This window comes from Eurytemora carolleeae, unplaced genomic scaffold (genome assembly GCF_000591075.1).
Source record: "Eurytemora carolleeae unplaced genomic scaffold, Eaff_2.0 scaffold780, whole genome shotgun sequence".
Classification (NCBI taxonomy): domain Eukaryota; kingdom Metazoa; phylum Arthropoda; class Copepoda; order Calanoida; family Temoridae; genus Eurytemora; species Eurytemora carolleeae.
Window position 1 is genome coordinate 17,489 of NW_019396668.1, and position 24,672 is coordinate 42,160.

Sequence of the window (24,672 nt, forward strand, 5' to 3'; positions counted from 1 at the left end):
ATTGACCTCCCCCCCTTTACACCCCCTGGTCCAGAAGTATAGAATAGGAAACAAAGGCATACTGCTAGAATTCCTAAGTATGTATAAGCGCGGCTAGGACTGTGTATGGGGGTATGAAGGCGTAAGGTCGAGGGGGGAGGGAGGGGGAGGGCGCGGGCCAAAGCTGGGGAATTTAACCTATTTGCTGGTTAGATGGTTTCTTCAGTTTCAACTTGGTTTTCAGTTTGTTCACATCTCTAGAAGATACACATATAATCAAGTAAGAATATTGTCAAATAATCAAATAATTTTCATCTTCCTTCATTCCTTCATTCTTATCTAAAATAAATTGAGATACGAATCCTTTGAGATTAAAGAAGGTCTTCACGGTTACTTAAGAGAGGTTTAACGGATATTAACAATTAGGTAATCCTTATTCTCTATACGCATAGAAGCCATTAGAGAGTAGAGTTTCAAAAAATTTCATTTAAACTTGCAATGAATGGAGCACATAGATCCGGACTGCTATAAACATTGATTATCAAGATCGGGTCGACTTTGACGTCTTGCCACCTTTGGATCACTGTGGGGGAAAAATCAAAAATGCAGTTTTGGGTGACAAACTATCTTTTATTAACTTGGGGTTCTAGATTCAACTATTAAAAATTAAGATTTATAATAAATAATTGCTGGGAAAAATTTGGGAAACGGGGGAAGGTTGTTTGATGACTGACCCTTTTTTCTTTTTTTACGCCTCCCCTTTTTATCTAGATGAGCCTTAGTTAATATTGATTACAATGAGAAAATTATCTTAGTTGTCAAAACTTTTTTTTGTTTGTCATGTTAGACATAATTCATGGCATCTTTTACATTATAACTCTTCAAAGCATGATAATTAAAATTTAACGCAATGAGTCTCATTTAATTTGAGGCCCCCCCCCCTCCCCCCCCGCCATTAAAATAGAGTTACTTTCCCGAGTTATAAAGTTACACTGCTGTCCTTTAAACTTCTATCTCAGTAACAATGAGGAAGATATTGTTGGTTTAAAGATTGGAAAAATGTTGAATTCTTACAATATCCTCCTTTGTCTATGCTGCACAGATGCGTAAGTCATTTTTAGAGAAAATTCACAATAGAATATTATCAATCAAAAGATAGATAAACAATTCCTTTTTACTCAGACGAAAGTTTAAAAGGTAAATCGGGTATGAAATCACTTGACACTACGTGAACAGTCCTTTAACCCAATCTTTACCAATATTGTATTTAGAATGCTGAAAGCTTTATTTCTCCTCGCTGTGCTTGGTGCTGCTACAGCATATCCCAACCCTGAACAGGAACATAATGTTGTTAAACGACAAACAGTAGGTAGGGTTTCTTACAACTTAAAACAAATAAAAAATTCATAGATTTTCTTTATATAAAAGTTGGCATTATCCATGGACCCAAGCTCAATTGTTTCCCTTCTTTTTAGGATATATAGATGCAAGTATTATCCCGAACTGGTTTAAATTTATAAATTACTAGACCATAGTTTCACTTTCAGTTCTAGGTCATGTTATTGCCCTCAGATGTCAAGCTCTTGCAATCTCACACAAACTTGCAGTTTTTCCAATATAAATCTGTGGATAATAAATCTAGAAAATCCGGGAAAATCAAATGTTGGTATAATTCCCCCAGCTAGTGTACTTTGGGCGGAAAGTGAAATTTTAAAGTTTGGGGCGGAGATATGAAGATAAGAGAGGTGGGATGCCAGGCTATAGGAGGAGTATACAGCCTCAGGACTAGGATGGGAAGGGATACTGAGTCAATGTGGGACACAGATTAATGGGGCTTGGTATGGCAGGGGGTCATGATAAGAACTTTATGAGTAAAACAATTTAATGCGATTTACAACGGAAAAAATGTTTTTGTAGATCCCAGAGTCCATAACTATAAAAATTATAAATGGAAAACTAAATTTAATTTGGACATAGTGCAATGATGGTTTTCAAAGTAATTCTAATCCAATTACATATCAAGAAAGTAATTGTTTACTTCAAATTCTGTAATTTTCCTATACTTAAATCTTTGTAACCTAACATTTTAGAACTTTCAAAATACGAATTCTGTTAGATCAAAAAGTCAAAGTTTGAAATATCATAGGTTTACACTATTAGAAAATCAGAGTTTGAGAAAAGTAATCCGTTTTCATTATCATCAGGTTTTTATTATTTTTCTCTCTTATTCTAGAATTTTCCAAACTCAAATGATAATTAATTTGTTATATTAATTTCTAATGACGTTATTAAGGTAATCCTATTGAAAGATTGTTCGATGGTCCCATTGATTGGGGTACCATCGGTATTGCTGTACTTGTGCTGCTTGCTATAGATGTTGTTGGAACTTTTGTATTAGCTGCACTATTCGGTTCAGCAGCATCGGGTAGATCTTTAGAGGACACATCCTTCACCAGTAGGGTCACAGAGTACATTGGAGATATGTACAATAGGTACACAGAGACAGAGATCAACTCCTGTAATACTAATGGGTCCAGCATATTGGGACTGAAACTCAGAGCATGTGGGTGGTGCATCTTACCTAACCCGGATATACTCACTACTCACAGGGGGTTAATTCCTGTTTTAGGTGGCCAGGAGCACTGTGATTGCATTGTTTATTAAATTCTCTTTTTAGATTTAATGCAAACTCTGACATCCCTGGCTACGGGGATCCCTGTATATGGGGTTATAGCCATCGGACTCATCATTGCTGGAATTATTATCGTTGAAGCTGCTTTCGTAATCTACATTGCCTATCGTCTTCTTGGATTTGGCGAACCTAACGGAATTGACATCTTTGGTAACTCCGGACGTTCCACAGTGGATTTAGATTTCCTTGGAATTGGAAATGCATACAATAGGTATAAATTGAACTTGATTTGCCTGCAAGCTATATACTAACATGTCTTGTGCTGTAGATAGATACCTGGGCAGTAAACTGGTGATATTTGTTATGTAAATATTTGATATTTTATAGCCTGACATTTTAAGGTTTTAACTGGACATATAAAAAGAGATAGTTTCTGTAAACCTATGAATATCAGGAAACACAGTAAGAGGAAAATGGGGAAAGAACTTATGTAAAATCTTGTGTTAACTTGATGAATCTCAACCAGAGATAAAAGAGTAACAGAGATCAGTGGAAACCTATGATATGCGATATTTTCAATAGCATGTTCTGTTGTGTACAAGTGATGTACATGACCAATCAGCATGGACATCTGTATTCAGGGATATTTAAGGATCCTTTGGATACAAAATACAAAATCTTCAAAAATAGACTAAACTCATAAATGTTATGAATCTTGTAAAAAATTGGAGTATTTTTTTAACGTTGTATAAGTAACCTCTGAATGGGTATTATATGCAACAAGTGGCCGTTAGATGCCGGTCAAAACTGTATCACGGCGTGCCGGGACACTTTAGGCCCACTTAGCCTATCAAGGTAGAGTGTATGCGCAGTCTGTTTAATCTGTGATCTCAACATTGTCAGCTTTAATCCCTACTTTCCAGTTCCCCCAATTCACCCATTTTCTACAGGATGAACATTTGATGGAAGGTCCTAGACATGATTTCATATAATATTAAGGTGCTGAAAGTATACTACAGTCCTTCTCAGCTCTCATAAATGGGACTCCTGGAATAACTGTAATTTTCATAATCATTGCTCTACTCCTTGCTGGACTTATCATACTACAAGCTAGTGTAGCAGTATATACTTTCGCTGAGATTATTGATTATACTGGACCTAATGGACTTGATATACTGGGGAACACTGGACGCTCTGCCAAGAATTATGATTTCTTTGGAATTGACAGTACGTACAATAGGTACAAATACCGTACAAGTTGATGTGCTTGAAAGCTATAGTAACGTAATGCAGTAGTTAGAAATCCTAGTTTCAAAGTCTGATAACATTCAACTTTGCGGCTAAAGAGAAAATCAATGGTTGTTTTTTAGTTTTGTCTTTGATGTAAGATAAAGTTAAAATTAAATTTAAAAACATTTGGTTTCAGTACAGTTTTTCATATTTTCTTTATATAGCAATATGGAATGGTTTTCTGCATACACATAACATATCTGTAGGTACAGAAACATTTACTTTTTAATAAATAAAATAACACATTTAGTTTTTGATGGAACGATTGACGATGTTCAACAAATGGCCAAAAATCTAGCGATACCAGGTGTTATAGCGGCTGCAGTAGTTGTAGTTGCATACTATGCTCTGGGCTTTAAGCTTGATTATATAGCTACAGCAGCTAATGAAGCATTCAACCCTGGATATGATGATTCTCCTGCTTCTCTTGAGTATGCTGATCCAGTAGAATACAGCTCTGATGAGTACAGTCCTCCTGATTATCAAGGTTATGCTAGAGCTCTGAATGGTTTTGGTTCCCGTGTGATGAACAGGTAGTAAGCTGACATGCTTACATGTGGAGATGGGCTGGCACACTACATACAGACATACAATCGGCACTATGCATGATATGAATATTCAATCACATTTATTAAGGAAAGGATATTTATGAAAGGTATTGATAATGAATAATTTTCCAGTGTTTGCTGATACAATGGAAGAGATTGTCATAGCAGTTCTTAAAGGTGCCATGACTCTTCTGTTGGTTGGAGTCATCTGTATTCTGATTGCATCTTTCTATGGGCTAAACCTATCCAACCTGCAGAGGAGTAGTAATACAGAAGACTTGTATGAAACCTACTACTATAATGACGTTCAGTATAATTATCCTAACTACGGTAGCTACTACGGATATGAAGGACGGAGTCTAAAGAATGAATTGATGACAAAAGCAAAATCATTGTTTAATAGGTAGATTTTTCTAGTCAAGAGCACTAGAATAGAAGAAAGTATAGAACTCCAACACAGTATTGTAGCAGAACTAGTTTAGCTGCAATATAATCAACATCATAAAATATTTGATAGTATAGATTCAGTATTAGGTAGATATATGTTGGATAGGAAGTGACTGATAAACCAGCTGATTGGCTAAATTAAAAATGTTATCAATATGTTTCTTCCTTACTAACTAACAGACCTTGCATGTACATACATATAGTAGTAATTAATAAATCTCAAGGTTTCCTCAGGCTTATTCAAGGTTTCCTCAGGCTTATTTAAGGTTTCCCCATGCTTATTCAAGGTTTCCTCAGGCCTATTAAATGTTTCCCTGGCTTATTCAAGGTTTCCTCAGGCTTATTTAAGGTTTCTCCAGGCTTATTCAAGATTTCTCAGGCTTATTCAAGGTTTCCCCATGCTTATTTAAGGTTTTATTCGAGGTTTCTCCATGAAAATTATGGGAATTCCCTCTTTTTTTGCCCAGGTTTCTGATTTGGTTGGCTAGAAACCATTTGATATTATTGCTCCATGAAATTGGATAGTTCATATCAATACAATGAATAGGATTCAAACTATGGAAACTGTTTACATCTTGGGGAAACCTTAGCCCAATTTAATTTTGAGATAAGCCCACAAAACTACATTTTTTTAGTTTTCAAGAAACCGCAAAAAAAGTTTTAAATCATAAACAATCAACAAAACATTTTCGTTCATTTAACCACTTATTTGCATGCAATTTTCGGTTATGGTTTATACTATTACACAAAACAAAATATTTATGTGTAAAAACCAGTATTTTTTTATTGCACGTATAAATGAATACTTTACAAATCATAACATTTAAAATGCATGTTTGGTAAAAGATAAAAATGTTTTAAAACTGTAAAATTTTCTTTTTAATGGATTTCTTTGATATGTTTTTTGTCTGACATGTTTTTTACATAAAACTAATTTTCCTGAAACACAATTTTAAGTAGTTTTTTCAATGATAGAATTTCATTTCTTATTTGTTATGCATGTTAAACTCAAGAAATATGCCAAGAAATACCATATCTTTGTTTACATAAAAAGTGTACTGTAGTTTCTGGAAGTAATGTAAACAAACTTAGTTTTAATTTTTCCTTGAAACTTATTATAAGAACACAGATATTGTAGTTCCTGATATATGTCTTGGTTAAACCTACCTTTTATAACGATATATTAATTAATCTTTGTTCAGCTTGGATTTCACCGAGATTGCGTTGAACACCATGAACGTGAGGAACGAGGCCTGCAAGTATAGAGCTGTTTGTATTGCTGAGAGAGCTGCTGCAAACAACCCTATTGCCAGCCTAGCCATCAACACTATCAAGTAAGCTTAATTACTCGTCTCAAACTCTAATTTTATAATGCTTATATCTTTGGAACCTGATATATTTCAAACTTTGGATTGTGCTAAAAATCAAACACCATCATGTTTCAAAGATATAGGGGTGGTAAAATTAGAGTTTAAGTCAATTGCCAGTTCCTTTGATCATTTTCGTACACTTGCTGCCTATATTTTGGAATTGTTCTGACTAATAACTTTTTAAAAATTTATTATTTCAAAGGTTTAAATACTTCTCATCTCAGGTCATTTAATTTAATGATTGAAGACTAAATATTGTATTTTTTTAGTGCCCGTATGAGTGGTCTGGGTAAGTACTCCCGAGCAGTTGAAGCTGGTCTGAATGGAGAGGATTGTGAACTCCTGTACGACCAGTGTAACGAGAAGAATTATTTCTTCTAAACTTCAACCTCTAAGCTTCAGATGATAATCAAAACCCTTAAATTACAAACTTATCGACACTGCTCAATTTAGGACAACCGACGAATAGACACTTTATCGTAAAATGTAATCGTATTTAAATCATTATACAGAGAAAAATGTAATTATATAAAAGGAAGTTCCTTTTACTGCTTTCGCGAGCGCCAGTAGCCTAAATTAGGCGTAATGTGAATATTGTATACAAGGGATACATCGATCATGCTTTTTATCTTAATTACTGAGACAAATCATGATAAAAAATAATGTCCTGATCGCTGTGTCTTTAATTTGACTGAATCATTTATGTAACTTTTAGTGTCATTAAAATGTTGCAATAAAATGAAAAACTTATCTTGTTTTACGATATTGAAGAGATATTATTACACCAATACTGCCAAATCTATATAAATATATTAGACTTGTCTGTTTGTCTGTATTTTGGTTTGTTTCTTTTTTATCCAATACACATCAAACTGGCAAGCTGATAAGGCCCACATTTTTTTGGAAATCACAGGACCCTAGAGAATGTTTATAGGCGAAAAGAAATAAAAACGGTGCCTCAACAAAACTTTGGAAATCCGCCAAGAAAAACAAGTAAATCTGCTAAATTTTATGTTGTTGTTGCTCAAAGATCCGCAACAAAAAGCTAATATTATAATAAGAAATGTGAGCGTAAAGCCTAGTTCTAATAGATTTGTCTTATTTTTATATATAAGCTCTGCATGTGTTTCTGTTTAGTTATATATCCAATATAACGTCAAAACGGCTAAACTAGTCGAAACAACTTTTTTTCTTAACTCACCACTCTTGTATGCCGAGTGCATTAGGACCTGATCCAATCAGGGTTCAGTCACGTGTTTGTTGTTTATTCTGAACCAATAGAAATAGTTTGGCGATGACATCTATCTTTCTATCTAGCTCATTATCCAATTAGAGATAAATCTTTATATCGGCGCTTTAACAGTAAATGGAAATATTTACTTCTACTGAAACATATGGTGTCACTTGACCTGCAGCTAAGGAAAGGTTCAGTGAAAGGAAATAAGTTTTTGCCACAATTAATCAGATTTTATATTCCTTATATCTTTGCAGCCCAACGACGACCTTTGATATTTGATATTATTTCACAGGTTTAGACCTTCCTTTTTAAAAGATAGGGATTAGAAAATTTGGATTTGTGGCTTTGAAACAGCTTATCTGACAAAAAATGTCATCACGTATTATTTTTGAAAATGCGGTAATAATATTTTTTGGAGAACTTGAAACCAAAATTCCTTTTGCCAATTGTTTTACTTTTTTCTTTTTACTATAAAGCAAAGATATGTATTTGCATAAAGCTTTTATGATACCAATTGAAAAAACGTATTTTTGAAATTGAATATTTTTAAATCAAGTGAAAAAAAGTATTTTTCAAAGGGGTATTTTTCGACCTACGGAAATCCGCTATACTCCACTTCTGACCTACGCCAAATCCGCTATACTACACATCCGACCTACTAACACGTTATTTTACAGCTGCTAGCCTGTCCTAGCAGCAACGCTTGGCCCAGAAATTGTCTTAAGCTAACCTAACCCTCAAATAATACAAAAATAAACAGCTGACGTAGGTCCGATATTGCAGTAGGTTGGAAAGTTAGTAGGTCAGATGTTTAGTAGGGGGAATGTTACGTATAGACGATGTTACATTACCTATTTTCTTCTAATCCCTTAATAACATGGAGTGCGGTAGTTAATAGCTTAGTAAGAAGGATTTATTCAGATCTCTGCTTAATGTATTTTTTGCAATTGCTCTTTGTAATATTGTTACAAATTTTTGAAAAACAAAAGAGATGTTTTTGTCTCCAGGACATGATCAGGTTGTTACGATCAAATCTTGGATTTTTTTCTTTTTCAAAAGTTTGGTGTTATTCTCTTCGGCCATATGCAAAACTATGATTATTGTCAAAAATCAGGCAAGAAAGGAACATTGATCTCCGCGTCATAGTGGCGAAGTATCCGCCCGACAACGTCCTGATCTCTCTCTGGAGCAGGGTGCTCATTTGCACCTCTCATCATTTTCAATCCCTCAGTTGTTCATCTATAACTCCTGTTCTTGTCGCAAGGGTTTTCATTCCAGGAAATATCTCCCTGCTAAAGCTGCATTTTTAAACTGAGTCTCTCTTATCTCAACTGAGGGCAAAGTTACCCCCTGTTTGGTCTCTTGGGATTACTCTTCTGTCTTCCTTTGAATCCCATTCCCTCTATAGGGGTTTTTATTTTGGAAAATATTTCCTCAAATAAAAAATGCTGGAAAATGTGTAAAATGCTGACTCAAGCAAAATATGAAAGCAATGCAAGGGGAAAGGGTAGTGACTTTGCTCCTCTCACCCCCCCCCCTCGTGACTTCAAGAATTCAGAATAGTTCTGAGACACAGGGTTCAGAAATATAGTTCTTTCTTGCAATTTGGCTAACTGCAAGGACATCCAACAAATTAATTTCTTTTTATTTTCAAAATTGGCTGAAGCATGATTGAAGGATGGACGAAGATGGACGATCAAGAAGTAAAAATGAAGAACAAGAAATATAGAAATCTCAAAATATTTGCATCTGATATCATAAAAAAATTTTAAAATATTTTAAAATTTAATTAAAATAAATTATTAAAGTTAAAAACTTATTTGCATATTTTTGACAATCATCATTTACTCTCCTGCCATAATATTACGTTTACAGGCTCAACGTTTTTATTTCCTTCCTTTAGAAAAATTGATTACCATTATTGATAAGCTTGTGTCTAGCAACCTAATATTTCAAATTGATCCCTGACCTTATTTTTTACTCATTGTGCAATATTCGAACTTTCCCTTCTTTATTCTGCTTCCTGTTTCCTGTTTCCTGTTTATTAACCCACAAGCCCTGGTCTCTCTGACACACAGTCGTAAAAATTGAGTTTTGTGGAATTTCGTGATATTTTCAAAATTGTCTTCCAAAACTCAAAAAGTGAAAATATTTAATAATTTATACTTGACAGTTTAAATTTTATTTTTACTGGAATTTTTTAGCAGAAGCATTGAAAAAAAAATGTAATAAAGTTGCTTTCATAATGATAAGATGTGACTCATGGGATTATCACCATTTTTAAAAATGTTAACTTAGGTCTGCAGCTTTAATTTTAGATCTTTTACGCCCACCGTTTGACCGTCCAGTTGCATTATACTTGCAAAACATATTTTAAATTACTCTTTTCTAAAAGTCAAAAATTTGAATGTGTAAAAAATGAGAAAATCCACCTCCATTAGTATTGTGTCTCTATGACGTCATTAACTAAAGGAATATTTGATGAAGATTTCTCGAGAGAGTAATAGAATAAAATCAGCAAGATTGCTTCTGAACAAGAAATGAAGAGGAATTAGATGAATGTAGAAAACTTTATCAATCCTTGGTGAACAGAAAGGGAGTGTTCTCAATTATTGGAAGCTTTGTTTTATAAAGAGGAAAAAACAATTATAAAAGAGAGTAAAAGAATGAGAATACCGTGGAACATTTTTCTATTTGGTTAATTATTTTATAAGTATTTTTCCGATTCTGTTAGATTTTATGAGTTTCTATCAAATTTTGTGAGATCAAGTTGAATCAAAATAGATACAATTTTAATAAGATAATAGAGAAGGGATAGGAGAAGGATAAAGATAAAATTAGAGAGGAGAAGAATAAAGATACAATTGTACATTGAGAGAAGAAGGATAAAGATATAATTTTAAATAGAGAGGAGAAGGATATAGATACAATTGTAAATAGAGGAGAAGGATTAAGATACAATTGTAAATAGAGAGGAGAAGGATACCGATTAAATTTTATATTGTGAGGAGAAGGATACAGATAAAATTGTACATAGAGAGGAGAAGGATACAGATAATATTGTACATAGAGAGGAGAAGGATACAGATAATATTGTACATAGAGAGGAGAAGGATAGAGATAAAATTGTACATAGAGAGGAGAAGGATACAGATAATATTGTAAACAGAGAGGAGAAAGATACAGATAATATTGTAAACAGAGAGGAGAAAGATACAGATAATATTGTAAACAGAGAGGAGAAAGATACAGATAATAGTGTAAATAGAGAGGAGAAGGATACAGATAAAATTGTATATTGAGAGAAGAAGGATGTAAATACAGAGTAGGAGACGAAAATCCTTTAACAATTAAACGGTAAAGAATATTTTCACTTTTTAATTAATTTACTCAGGCTCTTGTTTTCCCTTTCTTGAGAAAGAAGCTGACCTTGTTTAAATTCCTCGTTTTACTTTAATTATAGTAATAAATTATCATAATAACACCAAGACGTCAGTTAGTCCGTCTAATCAAATACTTCGCGTGCAAACAAAGCCTGCTTTATTAATAATTAAGTCATGGGGTAAATATGCGTATAAACAGGTGGTTGCGTAAATATGCGTAAATACTAGATTTGATGGCAACCCCCAGTATTGCCCTAGGATACAATTTAAGGTAGTTTCTCAGTCTAGTTTATAGAAACCAGGTCAACAGGTCTTTCACTCTCACATATCTATCTATCTATCTATTTACCCAGCTATCTGTCTATCTATCTATCTTTTCTATCTATCAATCTATTTATTTTTCTTTCTATCTATCTATCTATCCGGTGAAAGAATAATACCCCTGTCTACCGATAGAAGAATATTCCTGTCTTCTAGCAGAAGAATACCCATGTCTACTGGTAAAAGAATACCCCTGTCTTCTGGTAGAAGAATACCCCTGTTTACTGGTAGAAGAATTCCCTTGTCTACTACTGGTAGAAGAATAACCCTGTATACTGGTAAAAGAATAACCCTGTCTACTGGTAAAAGAAAACCCCTGTCTACTGGTAGAAGAATACCCCTGTTTACTGGTAGAAGAACACCTCTGTCTACTGATAGAAGAATACTTCTGTCTTCTGGTAGACGAATACCCCTGTCTACTGGTAGAATACCCTTGTCTACTGGTAGAAGAACACCTCTGTCTACTGATAAAAGAATACCCCTGTCTACTGGTAGAAGAATACTTCTGTCTACTAGTAGAAGAATACCCCTGTTTACTGTTAGAAGAATAACCCTGTTTACTGGTAGAAGAATACCCCTGTCTACTGGTAGAAGAACACCTCTGTCTACTGGTATAAGAATAACCCTGTCTACTACAGTGGTAGACGACTTTATCAATACAATGAAAACGAATTTTTTCTTTAAGTTTAGATTGTTAACAAGCTTTTTTACAAGTTTACAAGTAATCAAAGAGAAGCTTTTTCAATTAACAGCTTCTCTTGACTTCTACGTTTATCTGTATCCATGCTGTTTAACAGCCTCTTATAAATCTAAATTGAAATCGAAAGTCGTCTTCAATCTATTGATATAATTGCCTACCATCGTAGTAGAAGAATAACCCTGTTTACTGGTAGAAAAATAAACCTGTTTACTGGTAGAAGAATAACCCTGTCTACTGGTAGAAGAATACCACTGTCTACTGGTAGAAGAATAGCACTGTCTACTGGTAGAAGAATACCCCTGTCTACTACTGGAAGAAAAATAACCCTTTCCCCTAGTAGAAGAATAACCCTGTCTACTGGTAGAACATAACCCTGTCTACTAGTAGAACATAACCCTGTCTACTGGTAGAAAAACAACCCTGTCTTCTAGTAGAATAATAACCCTGTCTCTTGGTAGAGAAAAAAACCCTGTCTACTAGTAAAAGAATAACCTTGTCTACTGGTAGACAAATAACCCTGTCTACTAGTAGAAGAATAATCCTGTCTACTGGTAAAAAAATAACCCTGTCTACTTGTAAAAGAATAACCCTGTCTACTTGTAAAAGAAAAACCCTGTCTATAACTGGTACAAAAACAACCATGTCAACTAGTAGAAGAATAACCCTGTCTACTTGTAAAAGAATAACCCTGTCTCTTGGTAGAAAAACAACCCTGTCAACTAGTAGAAGAATAACCTCCTGTCTACTGGTAAAAAAATAACCCTGTCTACTTGTAAAAGAATAACCCTGTCTACTTGTAAAAGAAAAACCCTGTCTATAACTGGTACAAAAACAACCATGTCAACTAGTAGAAGAATAACCCTGTCTACTTGTTAAAGAATAACCCTGTCTACTGATAGAAAAACAACCCTGTCAACTAGTAGAAGAATAACCTTGTTTCACTAGGATCAACAAAGATATAAAAAGTTTTAGAGTTAAAAGTTATAGAAAAAAAATATAGATTTATGCTTAATCATTCTTCCTCACTTCATCGTGAATTTCATAATGAACGTGCTACAAAGTAAACATCGTAATACAAAGTTAAATTAGCTGTACATTATAGCACGTGTGCTATAAAGTTTTGATTGGTTCCCGGATTTCCTCAAAAAATTTAGGATATTTCCAAATTTGTTTTTCAATTGAAATGAAAATTAAATTGAAATCAACTTTATTTACTTCTGCTTTGCTCATAAGTTTATTTGATCTAGAAATAGTCATTGAAATAAGTACACAAACGTTTCATAAAATTACCTTTAACTCTATTATTTTGACACGACGTGGACAGAAATGTTCTCTATTTCTTGAAGGTTCTCGCCTTTTTAGATTATATTATATCCCTCGCTAAAGTTCTCGATAAAGTGAAAATTTCTGTCTAAAAACTTTCTAAAACTGCGAACCAAAATTGCAGTGTTATATGGAAGTTATTTCGCGTCATATTATGAACAATTATTTCACATTGTATAATTGCGTCTATTGGTAAAATAATGTCTGGTGGTATAAAAAAGGTTTAGAAGAAACAAGGTAATCTGTGAACCAAGGTTAGGTTAATATTCCAGTTTGTGGTTTATAATTGAATTTACACTCAGCTCAGTTATTATTTAAATATTTTAACTACACTGTAGACCAATATATATATATGTGAAGCTTAAAGTAAAGTTATGTTACCCTTCCACCCAGTGGTTTAAAGATTAAAGGAATTCTCACAAATTTGATTTTCATTTCGTTTATTAGCTAGGAGGTATTTTTTCATCTGCAGGGGAATGAAAAATTGTATCCAAAGTCATATTGCTTAAAAAAGGCACTTAACCGATTTACAACGATACCCTTCTATCTAATCAATAACGTGAACGATACTGTCGTTTTTCTTGCTTGGCAAGTTTTTAATTTCGTTAATTTCCTCCATAGTCTCTGCGACTCAAATTCGAAAGTCACGGTTATAGAGAAATAATCAATTTAAAACATGGAAATTTCTTCCATTATTAATCATAAAATGTTTTAAAGTGTACAACTGTGAATCCAACACGCTACTTTTGTAAATATGTCTCGGGTCACTTGAAATTACGTCTACAGTTACTTTCATAAGTACTTTAAACCTTTGAGTTTGTTGTGTTTGAAAATTAAAATGTGAAATAATTTGTGGGTTTTTCTTACTTAAATTTTTATTTTAATAAGAATTCCTTTTCAGCATTCCTTTTATCCCATTTCATTTTAGTTACAGCACTTTTTCGGCTTTAAAAATATCTAAAGTTAATTAAGTTTTGTGCATTACCCTTATGATATTTGAAAACATTTTACATTCTCTTCATGTTTCCAAGTTTAAAATTGAATAAAACTTGAAACACAATTCTACTCAGTTCGCCAACTTTTTACAACTTTGTAAAACATTCATAAAATATTTTCATTTTTATTTTTTCCAAAAATATGATCTAAACAATATTTCTCTCCAGAACCTTCTCTTGACGTTGGAGTCTTTCGAACCCGAACCTTGAGAGATCCAAGGTCTTAAACCCTCCGTCCAGTATACACTCTAAACAACAGATTTATAAATGTATTTACAAAGGATGATACTTCCAAGAAAACTTTCAGAATTATCATGAGTATTGTCTCTTTCTATCATATTTCCTTGCTGTTGTACGTTTAATTGTCAATTGTCTCTTACAATCATAATTCCTTGATGTTGTACGTTTAATTATCAATTGTATCTTACAATCATATTTCCTTGCTGTTGTACGTTTAATTGTCAATTGTCTCTTACAATCATATTTCCTTGCTATTGCACGTTTAATTGTCAATTGTCTCTTACAATCATATTTCCTTGTTGTTGTGCGTTTAATTGTCAATTGTCTCTTACAAACATATTTTCTTGCTACAGGGTGTCCCACATCAAATTAGACCGCGTCAATGGGTCTAAATTACGATTTGGGGGATAATTCAGAAAATTTATGAAGAATGAATCATTTTAAAAATTTAATAAGGCTAATAGAAAATTTTGTTGGCAGAAAATGCTAGATTTTTCGCGTATTATTTGCGTATTTTGGCGTTAAAAATTGTTGATAATCTAATATGATATGGGACACTCTGTATTGTACGTTTAATTGTCAATTGTCTCTTTCAATTATATTTCCTTGCTGTTGTACGTTTAATGGTCGGGGCGGATACAGGGGATCTCCTTGAAGCAATGGCTCCCCCATCGAAAATTCCTAACCACTAAAGCATTATTGGAAGCTACGGAAAATGGAGATTAATTTTTCATGTTCATCCCCTAGTAAAATCTTTTAACCCTGCAGGCCACGCTATGATACATGCTATATGCTTAACCGTTTTCTCAATAAACCAAGAAACGTGGAACTCATGGATTTCCGCTATTAAATCCGTTTTTTAATTACATAATTATACAATTCACGATTATAATAATATTTCTAATAATTTAATTATATGTTTGCATGCTCGTTGCCTTAATTGTTGATGACGCATACATATCATAAAGTATGACGTAAATTTACCTGGTCTCCTTACATGCATGTTTTTATTCTTGTCGTGAGAGAACAGAAAAATATTTATGCATGAAGAAACTGTATTTTTCTAGAACATTTTACATATACTTTATATTCTGAGCTTTAATGTACCCTGGAGAATAAAACTGAGGGAGAAGGAGGAAAAAGAACAGAAAATATTGAAGGGGTGGGAGTAGGGCTGGGCACGTTCCAACTTTTTCTAGCCGTTTCGTTAACGGTTAGTTCCAAATGTTAAAAATAAAAATTTCAGGTAGCCGTTAATTTTAAAGGTAATAATGGAACAATTCGTTTATGGTATTTTCTGTTTTGTTTAAAGATACCGTTAGTTAACGAATTTTATTAACGGCGTTAACGGTACGAAGCGCATAAATAAATTTTTTAAAATTTGATGAAATTGTTAACGACAAAGTCTAATTAAGTAGTAATGGCGTTAATGGCACGAAGCGCCAGCAAAAAATTTGTTAACATTGTTAAATGAATCTCCATTTATTAAGTGGCATATTCGTCATACATGGGATTTGTATTATCTCTCTGAAATTCATGCATTATTTTAATATCCGCCACATATTGAAGGCATGAAATTCATGCATTATTTTAATATCCGCCACATATTGAAGGCATGAAATATCAGGCAAAGTACTTTAGAGCGAAAGGTGGGATTGAAAAATACAATTGGAAAATTTTGTCGTGAAAGAAAGGATTTTCAATCTTTTGTAAAAATCAAACAGAAAAGAAAATTTAAAGACCTAGAAAGAATGCATTTTTTAAATTATCAGATTGAAAAATAGATGCAATAAAGTAGAGTGGGAGCCTAGTGCAGTATTACTAAAAGATTAATTAAATCTTAAATTTCCTCCATTTTCAAAATTAAATTTGAGCTTAAATGTTTCAGAAAAAATTACTGAATTATCTTCAGATCTCAGCTTTTCTGGTATATTTTTGGAACTTAAGTTAATTGTACTTTGCGTATATGATCGACGCTTATTCAAGTAACCCTCTGTTATTAGTGCGGCATGTACTATTTACAGCAATAAAACTTAAACCATATTCTATGAGAATGAAAATATTTCCTTTTTTATTGAAAAATTCGTAATTTGGGGTTGATGTTTCTCTGTCAAAATAGCATGCAGATTCTAGTGACAGTGAGAAGGAATACAATTGATGGAATTCAACACATTTTAATGAAGTAAACTGATGATATCTTAATCTTTAATGCTACTTGCTTTTGTAAAGACATAAAGAGTTCCATTGTAAATGAGACATGGAACTTTAGGGAAAAGTGGATTTCCTATTTTTAAGTGGGTCCGATAAAATGTAAGCCATTGAATTAAATCTATGAAATAATGTGATATTGTATACGGCTCGGAACCTATTTATGGTGTGTCATACCCTCCCTTCCTCTCGCTATACAATATACACGAAATTCTCACACTTATATGAAGAATATCACATTACGGAAGGAAGCAAAGAAAATGGTAAATCCTGGTCTAGCAGTTGTCATTATTTATTGTTGAATTAGTGTCTAGCATTTTAGCACAAGTGTATAAACAATAGTAATAATATGACAATTAGGACAAGGGCAATACAACTTCTTTTATAAATGCATTAACATCAAGTTCCATGCATGACTCATGATTAGTTGTTGCAAATCTATTGTATGAGTATATTTTGTCAGATTGTCATACTTATTTATTATTTATATTTGAATCTTCATTATTTTGTTATTCATTATTCATTATTCATTATTATATTATGGACAGTCAAAATGGATTAAAAGAAACTGAGTTTAGCCATAACTCATAAGTTCAAATCCCAATACCTTTGAGTTTGAGGCTAAAGCTCAGCCATTTTGACCGTAATAATGTCTAAAGGAACTGAGTTTTTGTCACAAACTCTACTTTTCTAATCTCTATATCTTTGCTACCCAATTTCGTAGACCTTTGATATTTCAAACTATGAATTCTGTTAGGCCAAATAATTTAAGTTTGAAGCATCAAAAGTTTGCATCATCACAATGATAAGATATAGGGACTAGACAATTTGAGTTTGTGACCAAAAACTCAGTTCCTTTTCACCCATTTATAATTTAACTTGAAAATCCTCGACATTTTAAAAGCGATTAAAAATGGCGACTTTCAGTTGAAATTGTCATATGAGAAGAGGGAGAAGCCTGAAACCGGTTGATGGCGGCTTAGTGACTCGGCGGTTCAAATTCTTTAAATTCGGTCTCTGGTTTAATTTGTGTTTAAAGTTTAGACCAGAAGAAACCTAGAGAAAGATATTTTAAAATTCAATGAAGTCTAATTAAGCTTGATTACTAGAATGTATTCGGATTGCAAACTGCACTGCACTGCACTGCACTACACTGAACTGCACTGCACTGCACTGCACTGCACTGCACTGAACACACTTCATGGAATTTCATAAAAGCAAAAGACATAATATCTGGTAAAATATTAATTTATTTGTTTGTATGTTACGTATGTAGAAATAAATAAGTATTCAGTGGCGTATATAAGAGGGGACTACAGCAGGACCCTGGTTTCTGAGTATACCTGACATAGCTCTACCTACAGCAGGACCCTGGTTTCTGAGTATACCTGACATAGCTCTACCTACATCAGGACCCTGGTTTCTGAGTATACCTGACATAGCTCGACCTACAGCAGGACCCTGTTGAATACCATGCCCGGAGAATCCACAGGCCATAAACACGTTCTCTAGAACTGGATGCCGACCTAGAATTAACGGAAGAACAAATAAAAGAGAGAAGTTTGTTGAACTAACTTTCAACGTTATTTTACGACGGGCATGTCCGCATTACAACAGTACCCGGCCATCCTTGTTTAAAAAACTGATAATATTCAACTGAGAGTTCACTTTAGAAGTGACTTGAGGATTCATGCGATTTAGTTTTTTTAAATAAGTATTTCGCTTACAACTTCTTTTTACGGCTGGCGCTGGATTTTCGAAAATTCCTGGAAAATATGAAAATGTCGTCTTCATTATCGAAAATTCTCGAAACAGTAATGATTATTTTCAAAATTAACTCTCGGATCAAAAAAATGAAAAATATTATGAAATATCAACCACATAATTAAGAAAAGAGGTCAGCCCCAACCCAATCTCATTGAAACACCCTTCTCAAAACATTTGTAAGCTTTTTCTTTTGAAGTGATTTTAAGAAATTATATAATCACAGAACTGGGAACATTTGTGCTGAATACTCATAAGCTTTGATAATCTGAGGAATAAGTTAATTTTTATTTAATATCCCGCAGAATAATAGTAACCAGACAGAGATTGAAGGAAGCTTTGATCAGTGCAGTGAAGGAAAAACTATAATAAAGATATGGAAAGTTTTTTATAGATCCTCAAACTAAAAGTGTCCACCGTTAATATCGAAATCAAGCGATCGGCATTAAGAGTCCCAGCTTAGAGCGGAAAGCTTTAGAATGGTGGATATCGAGATCAATGTTTGATCTCCTATTTCTGTTAATTTGAAGGTTTTATTTAATCATACAATATATTATTATCCAAGAAAGCAATTAAAATGCAACCAATCAGAGAGTGGATTGTAAAAACCGAAAAGCCAATCAGAAACCGAGAAAATTAGAGCACAGTTTGGTCTGAATTCAGCAGGGATATCCAAAAAAGAGGATTAGGAAAAAATCAAAAGTGTCCAAAGTGGAGACAGAGACTAGGCAATCAGGATTAAGGGTATTCAATAGAAGAGTTTTCGCCTTTTTTAGGGTTATTTTTCTTATTTTTGTTTATGATTATATTTATTCATTTTTGAATATAAAATCTCGGAATAAAATTAATTTAATGATCGTAAGAAGATATTTCAAAGATAGATAAATAATAAAAATATAAATATTTACCTATAATACCGTTTTGATCCCAGTGATTGTAATCATAATTCCCGGCCCACGCAGTTTTAACCTATTTGAAACATTTTTACAAGTTTTAACCTATTTGGAACATTTTTACAAGTTTTAACCTATTTAGAACATTTTTACAAGTTTTAACCTATTTGGAACATTTTTACAAGTTTTAACCTATTTAGAACATTTTTACAAGTTTTTAACTATTTAGAACATTTTTACAAGTTTTAACCTATTATAGTATATGAATAAAAATCAATAAAGCAATGCACTGAGTTTCTCAAATATTCAANTGGAACATTTTTACAAGTTTTAACCTATTTGGAACATTTTTACAAGTTTTAACCTATTTGGAACATTTTTACAAGTTTGATCAATTTCTCTCTTTTAATCTATCTAATCTTCTTTTTAAAGAATTAAAGAGAAGATTAAGTTTAGGATCAATATTATCAACAAATATTTAGAAAATAAATTTTTTTTTAAACAGGGACTGTGGACATAATTTATGAACCTTTCAATGGAAAAATCTTTGTTTTTCTTTATTTAATTAATCATGTTCTGTTGCGGTTTCTCTACATTGATAATTTATGAATCAGAAAACGACGATATCTTCATCTTTTCAAAGGGAGAGTCCGTGAAAAATTACAGGGGGTATAGGCTTACAAATTGTATTGACGCTACGTTCTTCGTTATAATGAGTCGTTTTTAACAATTTTCTCCTTAAAGGCGCAACAGATAGAAGTCAGATTAGTAGCAATTACTATCCAATATTTGTCGACGTTAGCCTATACCCCCTTTCATTTTTCGCGAACACTCCCTTTAGAGATAAAGATTGAAAGGATACCGTTGTATATCGGACATGATTTTCTATTGTTTGAATTTCCTATAGGATTACAGATGTTTCCATTTCGCAAAAATATCAAAATATCAAATGCCAAATGATCAAATGCCGAATTATACAGTACAAACGCAGTAGGTCTACAATCTAGAAATGTAAACAAATCAGAAAAAATCAAAACAACGGATCGTACTGCATTGTTCATCTCAAAACCGGTTAAATGTCAACAACAAAGAGAAAACAAAAAGGAGACGATAAGAGATAAGAGAAGAGAAGAAAAGAGATAAGAGAACAGAAGAGTAGAGAAGAGAAGAAAAGAAAAGATAAGAAAAAAGAGAACAAAAAAAGAACAAAAAAAGAGAAGAGAAGAAAAAAGAAGAGAAGAGTAGAAAATAGAAGAGAAGAGAAAGAAGGAAAAATAGATTGCGTGAAAGAGAGAGCTTACAGACGTTGCATTTTACAAAAGTTTTATCAGAAAGATATGTTTAAGAATACCTTAAACTTTAAAATCAACTTTATTGTAAAATTGTATGATATTTTTGAAAAAAAATAGTTGTCCTAACTATATAGCGTACCTTTTTTTGATCATCTAAAGATTTTTAATCATTTGACATTTGATATTCTGATATTTTTGCTCCATTTCTTGGGTACCTGTATTTAGGGTGAGTAAAAAATAGGATTAGCTATATTTTGGACCATATATTTACAACTTTTTGTTTGCTTTGGATCTTAGGCCTTGAAAAAAAATATTTTGGAAATTGAAAAAAAAAATTATTTCTATCAAAATTGAAAGGCATATAAATGTTTTTCTGTTGTTTTCCAAAATTTCATAAAAACATTTATAAAAAATTGAAAGAGATATGACAAAAACAGTTTAAGTGGAAACCTGTATACAATTACGTCATAAAAAGAAAGCAAGTTAACATGGCTCCTTAATATTCAACAGATCAGGGGGTCTTTTAAACCATAAAATAAGAAGAGATTTTCAAGATAAAATTATTCAAGAAGTCAACAATAAGCGTAATTTTTGTCTTTCATTCACAATTATGAATTTTGTGAAAAATTAGAAAACATTAGAATAAACATTCTCTCAAATAGTTTTAAAGGGGTTTAAGTTTTTACTCCCACTGCTTATCTTTAGAATTCTCTGTTAAGACTTTTACCTTTAATGTTTCGAAAGCTTTAACTCTGTTTGCTAAAACAGGCCACACAGCCTCATCAAACCAATCCATGTCAACCTAGAGAATAGAGAATATAATCTTTATTATGTGCATATTCGGATATGATAAATAATGTATCCCTGTATCTCTGTATCTCCATATCTTTGTATCCCTGTATCTCTGTATCTCCATATCTTTGTATCCCTGTATCTTTGTATCTCCATATCTCCGTATTCCTGCATCCTTGTAACCATGTATCTCTGTATCCCTGTATCGCTGTATCCCTGTATCTCTGTATATCTGTATCCCTGTATCCCTGTATCTCTGTATCCCTGTATCACCTGTTCCAGGTTTGTATCCCTAGGTTCCTCCTGCTCTGTAGGGGATTGTCCACAAAGATAATTACCTCCCAATCCTTCCCGTCGGAAATACACTCCTTAAATACATTCAGGTTTATTCAACAGAAATACACTCCTTAAATACATTCAGGTTTATTTAACAGAAATACACTCCTTAAATACATTCAGGTTTATTAAACAGAAATACACTCCTTAAATACATTCAAGTTTATTAAACAGAAATACAATCCTTAAATACATTCAAGTTTATTAACAGAAATACACTCCTTATACATTCAAGTTTATTTAACAGAAATGCACTCCTTATACATTCAGGTTTATTAAAAAGAAATACACTCCTTATCCATTCAAGTTTATTAAATAGAAATACAATCCGAATACATTTAAGTTTATCAAACAGAAATATGAAATACACTCCTTAAATACATTAAAGCTTATTACACAGAAATACACTCCTTATACATTCAAGTTTATTAAACAGAAATACACTCTTTATACATTCAAGTTTATTAAACAGAAATACACTCCTTAAATACATTCAAGTGTATTTAATAGAAATACACTCCTTAAATATATTCAAGTGTATTTAATAGAAATACACTCTTTGAATATTAAAATTTATTAAAGAGAAATATGAAAAGAAGTATTTAAAAAGCTTAAATTTTTATTTACATGTCAAAATTGCTTTTACTAAAAAAAGAAAGGAATTGAAATTATATTAATGTTGGATAACAAACATTTTTAAATTTTCAGTCTAGAACGAAGAGCTTCTCTCACAATTTTGTTTCATTACCTGTGGGATCTATAACAAGAGGACAGTCCAGCCCTGGGCCCTGAACCAACATAATATAAACAGTTTTTTTTTGAACAAATATCAAATATGAGTAATTATTCACTCGTATTTACAAAATTGTGTTTAAATCATAGAAGCATTTGTTACCTCTACATAAAAGTGTCAAAAAGTTTAATATTTAGTTTTTTAAGTCTGAACCTTTTTGTTAATAATTTCCAACAGTTTTTGGCCTTTTCAGTATCTAAGTATCTAATCGTTAATTTCAACTCTGTATATAATATTTTCCTGCGGACAATGAGGAACATAGACGTATCTTTTCCTTTTCTCTACTGGTATAGGGACCTGGAGATCTCCTGAACCTGAACCTATCCCTGCCATCAATCCTAACTAGAGAAAAGAAGTGAGTTTTTGCCATAGACTCAAATTTTCTAAACCTTATATCTTTGCAGCCTGAAGGTGTAAACGAACTCAAAGAGTTAGGTATTTAAAAATTAAGAAATTGTAGCAAGAACTAGTTTTAAGATAACAACCTTCTTCTCCTATACTTTGCTTGTCTGGGTGTCTGTCTGTTTGTTTGTATCCAATAAACGTTAAAAAAACTGAACCGATCGGGCCCAAATTTTGTGTGGGACCTCATATGACCCAAGGGAAGGTTTATGAATGATTGAAATTTCAAAAATTAGTCTCCAACAAATTTTATTTTCATTAAATTTTAAAAATTCACGGAATGTTTTCATGAAATCCGCGAATTTTTTGTTTGTTTTTGTTTTGCAATGTATACAAAGAGAAAAAGTTCACAATTGAAATAGAAGATTGGCGCGAATCGCCTCAAACGCCTATTAATATAAATAAAGCTTGCTTAAAGATTATTGAATTTCGTAATTTGTTAGCAGAGGTACCGTAAAGGTTTAATTATAATAAGCTTTATCAAAATAATGGTTTTAAAAAATGAAAAAATGAAATAAAATATTGGAAAACATGACAAAACTTAATATTTCTAGAGATAAAAAATTACAAAAGTTGAAAAATATTTATTATTTATTGAGTTGTCTCACCTCCCCTGAATCTCCCCCAGCGGTAATCAGAAGCTGATTAAACTCTAAACTTCTTGTACTTCCATCCTAGAATATATATATATATTGTACACTTCTTGAACTTCCATCCTAGAATATATATATATTGGACACTTCTTGTACTTCCATCCTAGAATATATATACATATTGTACACTTCTTGTACTTCCATCCTAGAATATATGTAAATATCGTAAACTTATTGTACTTCCATCCTAGAATATATATAAATATTGTAAACTTATTGTACTTCCATCCTAGAATATATATAAATATTGTACACTTCTTGTACTTCCATCCTAGAAAAAGGAAAGATTTTTGTTTTGTCAACTTTAATTATTTATCATAACGTCAAACCATTAACTTATCTTTTAGATAATATAATGCATATTATTAAAACATGTTTATAAAACTCATTTGTTTCAATGCATAAATACATCATGATGTATATTTGTTATATAGATGTTTTAATGCAATATTGAAATAATTTTCATTAAAATATTGTAAATTTGATAAATCACAACTATACAGGGATGAATACTTTAATAACGACCTAAAAGTCCGACGATCTGAAGAGTGAGTTTACTGAATGATTTTGTATAGAAAAGTTTTTAAATTTAGCAGAACCATAGAATAATCCAACAGGATAAGATTAAGAGACAAGCTAGGAGGCATGAAAGTATTGTACATGACCTCACAAGATTTTTGCATTCGAGAGGCTTTATATTTCCTCTTAGAAGTTTAACAAATTTTGAAATAGTTTATTAACAGATTTAGCTTTTTTGCTACGATAGATCTTCTATCAACTGTCAAAAAATGCAATAAAATGTTGAAATAAAATTTATAGATAAGTTAGTACTTGCCAACTTGGTGCAACAAACCCAGAATTTTAAAATTGTTAAACAAAACATAATTTTGACCTGTTTAACCTATTAAAACTTTAAATATGCGCTTTGTTAGAAATGCATTAAATATTGTTTGTAATATATCGGAATATATTAAATATTGTTTGTAATATATCGGAATATTGTTTGTAATATATCGGAATATATTAAATATTGTTTGTAATATATCGGAATATTGTTTGTAATATATCGGAATA

General features: G+C 32.3%; 2 protein-coding genes across 3 annotated transcripts in view; one reads left to right on the plus strand and one right to left on the minus strand.

Annotated features, from left to right (window-relative positions):
- The first annotated feature begins 202 nt into the window (after nt 1-202).
- Nucleotides 203-7,016, plus strand: LOC111707146 (uncharacterized). The gene is made up of 5 exons (XM_023480174.1): nt 203-259; nt 1,251-1,348; nt 4,152-4,434; nt 6,099-6,230; nt 6,536-7,016. Exons 2-5 carry the CDS (start codon nt 1,252-1,254, stop codon nt 6,645-6,647), a joined length of 624 nt encoding a protein of 207 aa, XP_023335942.1. The 5' UTR covers nt 203-259; nt 1,251; the 3' UTR covers nt 6,648-7,016.
- Nucleotides 7,017-14,334: 7,318 nt separating this feature from the next.
- The window catches only part of LOC111707147 (FAD-dependent oxidoreductase domain-containing protein 1), an 18,802-nt gene continuing 8,464 nt past the window's right edge, over nt 14,335-24,672 (minus strand). For both annotated transcript variants that reach the window (XM_023480176.1, XM_023480175.1), the window contains 8 exons: nt 23,554-23,619; nt 22,784-22,885; nt 22,499-22,538; nt 21,688-21,782; nt 21,350-21,424; nt 19,346-19,406; nt 18,107-18,199; nt 14,335-14,473 (listed from right to left, as the gene is read on the minus strand). In XM_023480176.1, the coding sequence (XP_023335944.1) occupies nt 14,373-14,473; nt 18,107-18,199; nt 19,346-19,406; nt 21,350-21,424; nt 21,688-21,782; nt 22,499-22,538; nt 22,784-22,885; nt 23,554-23,619 (633 nt within the window). In that variant the 3' untranslated portion in view covers nt 14,335-14,372. The remainder of the gene's footprint in view (nt 14,474-18,106; nt 18,200-19,345; nt 19,407-21,349; nt 21,425-21,687; nt 21,783-22,498; nt 22,539-22,783; nt 22,886-23,553; nt 23,620-24,672) is intronic.

Coding starts and splice junctions, on each gene's coding strand:
- LOC111707146 (XM_023480174.1), top strand. CDS start 1,252: ATGCTGAAAGCTTTATTTCTCCTCGCTGTGCTTGGTGCTGCTACAGCA. Junction 1,349..4,151: donor TGTTAAACGACAAACAGTAG/GTAGGGTTTCTT, acceptor TAACACATTTAG/TTTTTGATGGAACGATTGAC. Junction 6,231..6,535: donor CTAGCCATCAACACTATCAA/GTAAGCTTAATT, acceptor GTATTTTTTTAG/TGCCCGTATGAGTGGTCTGG.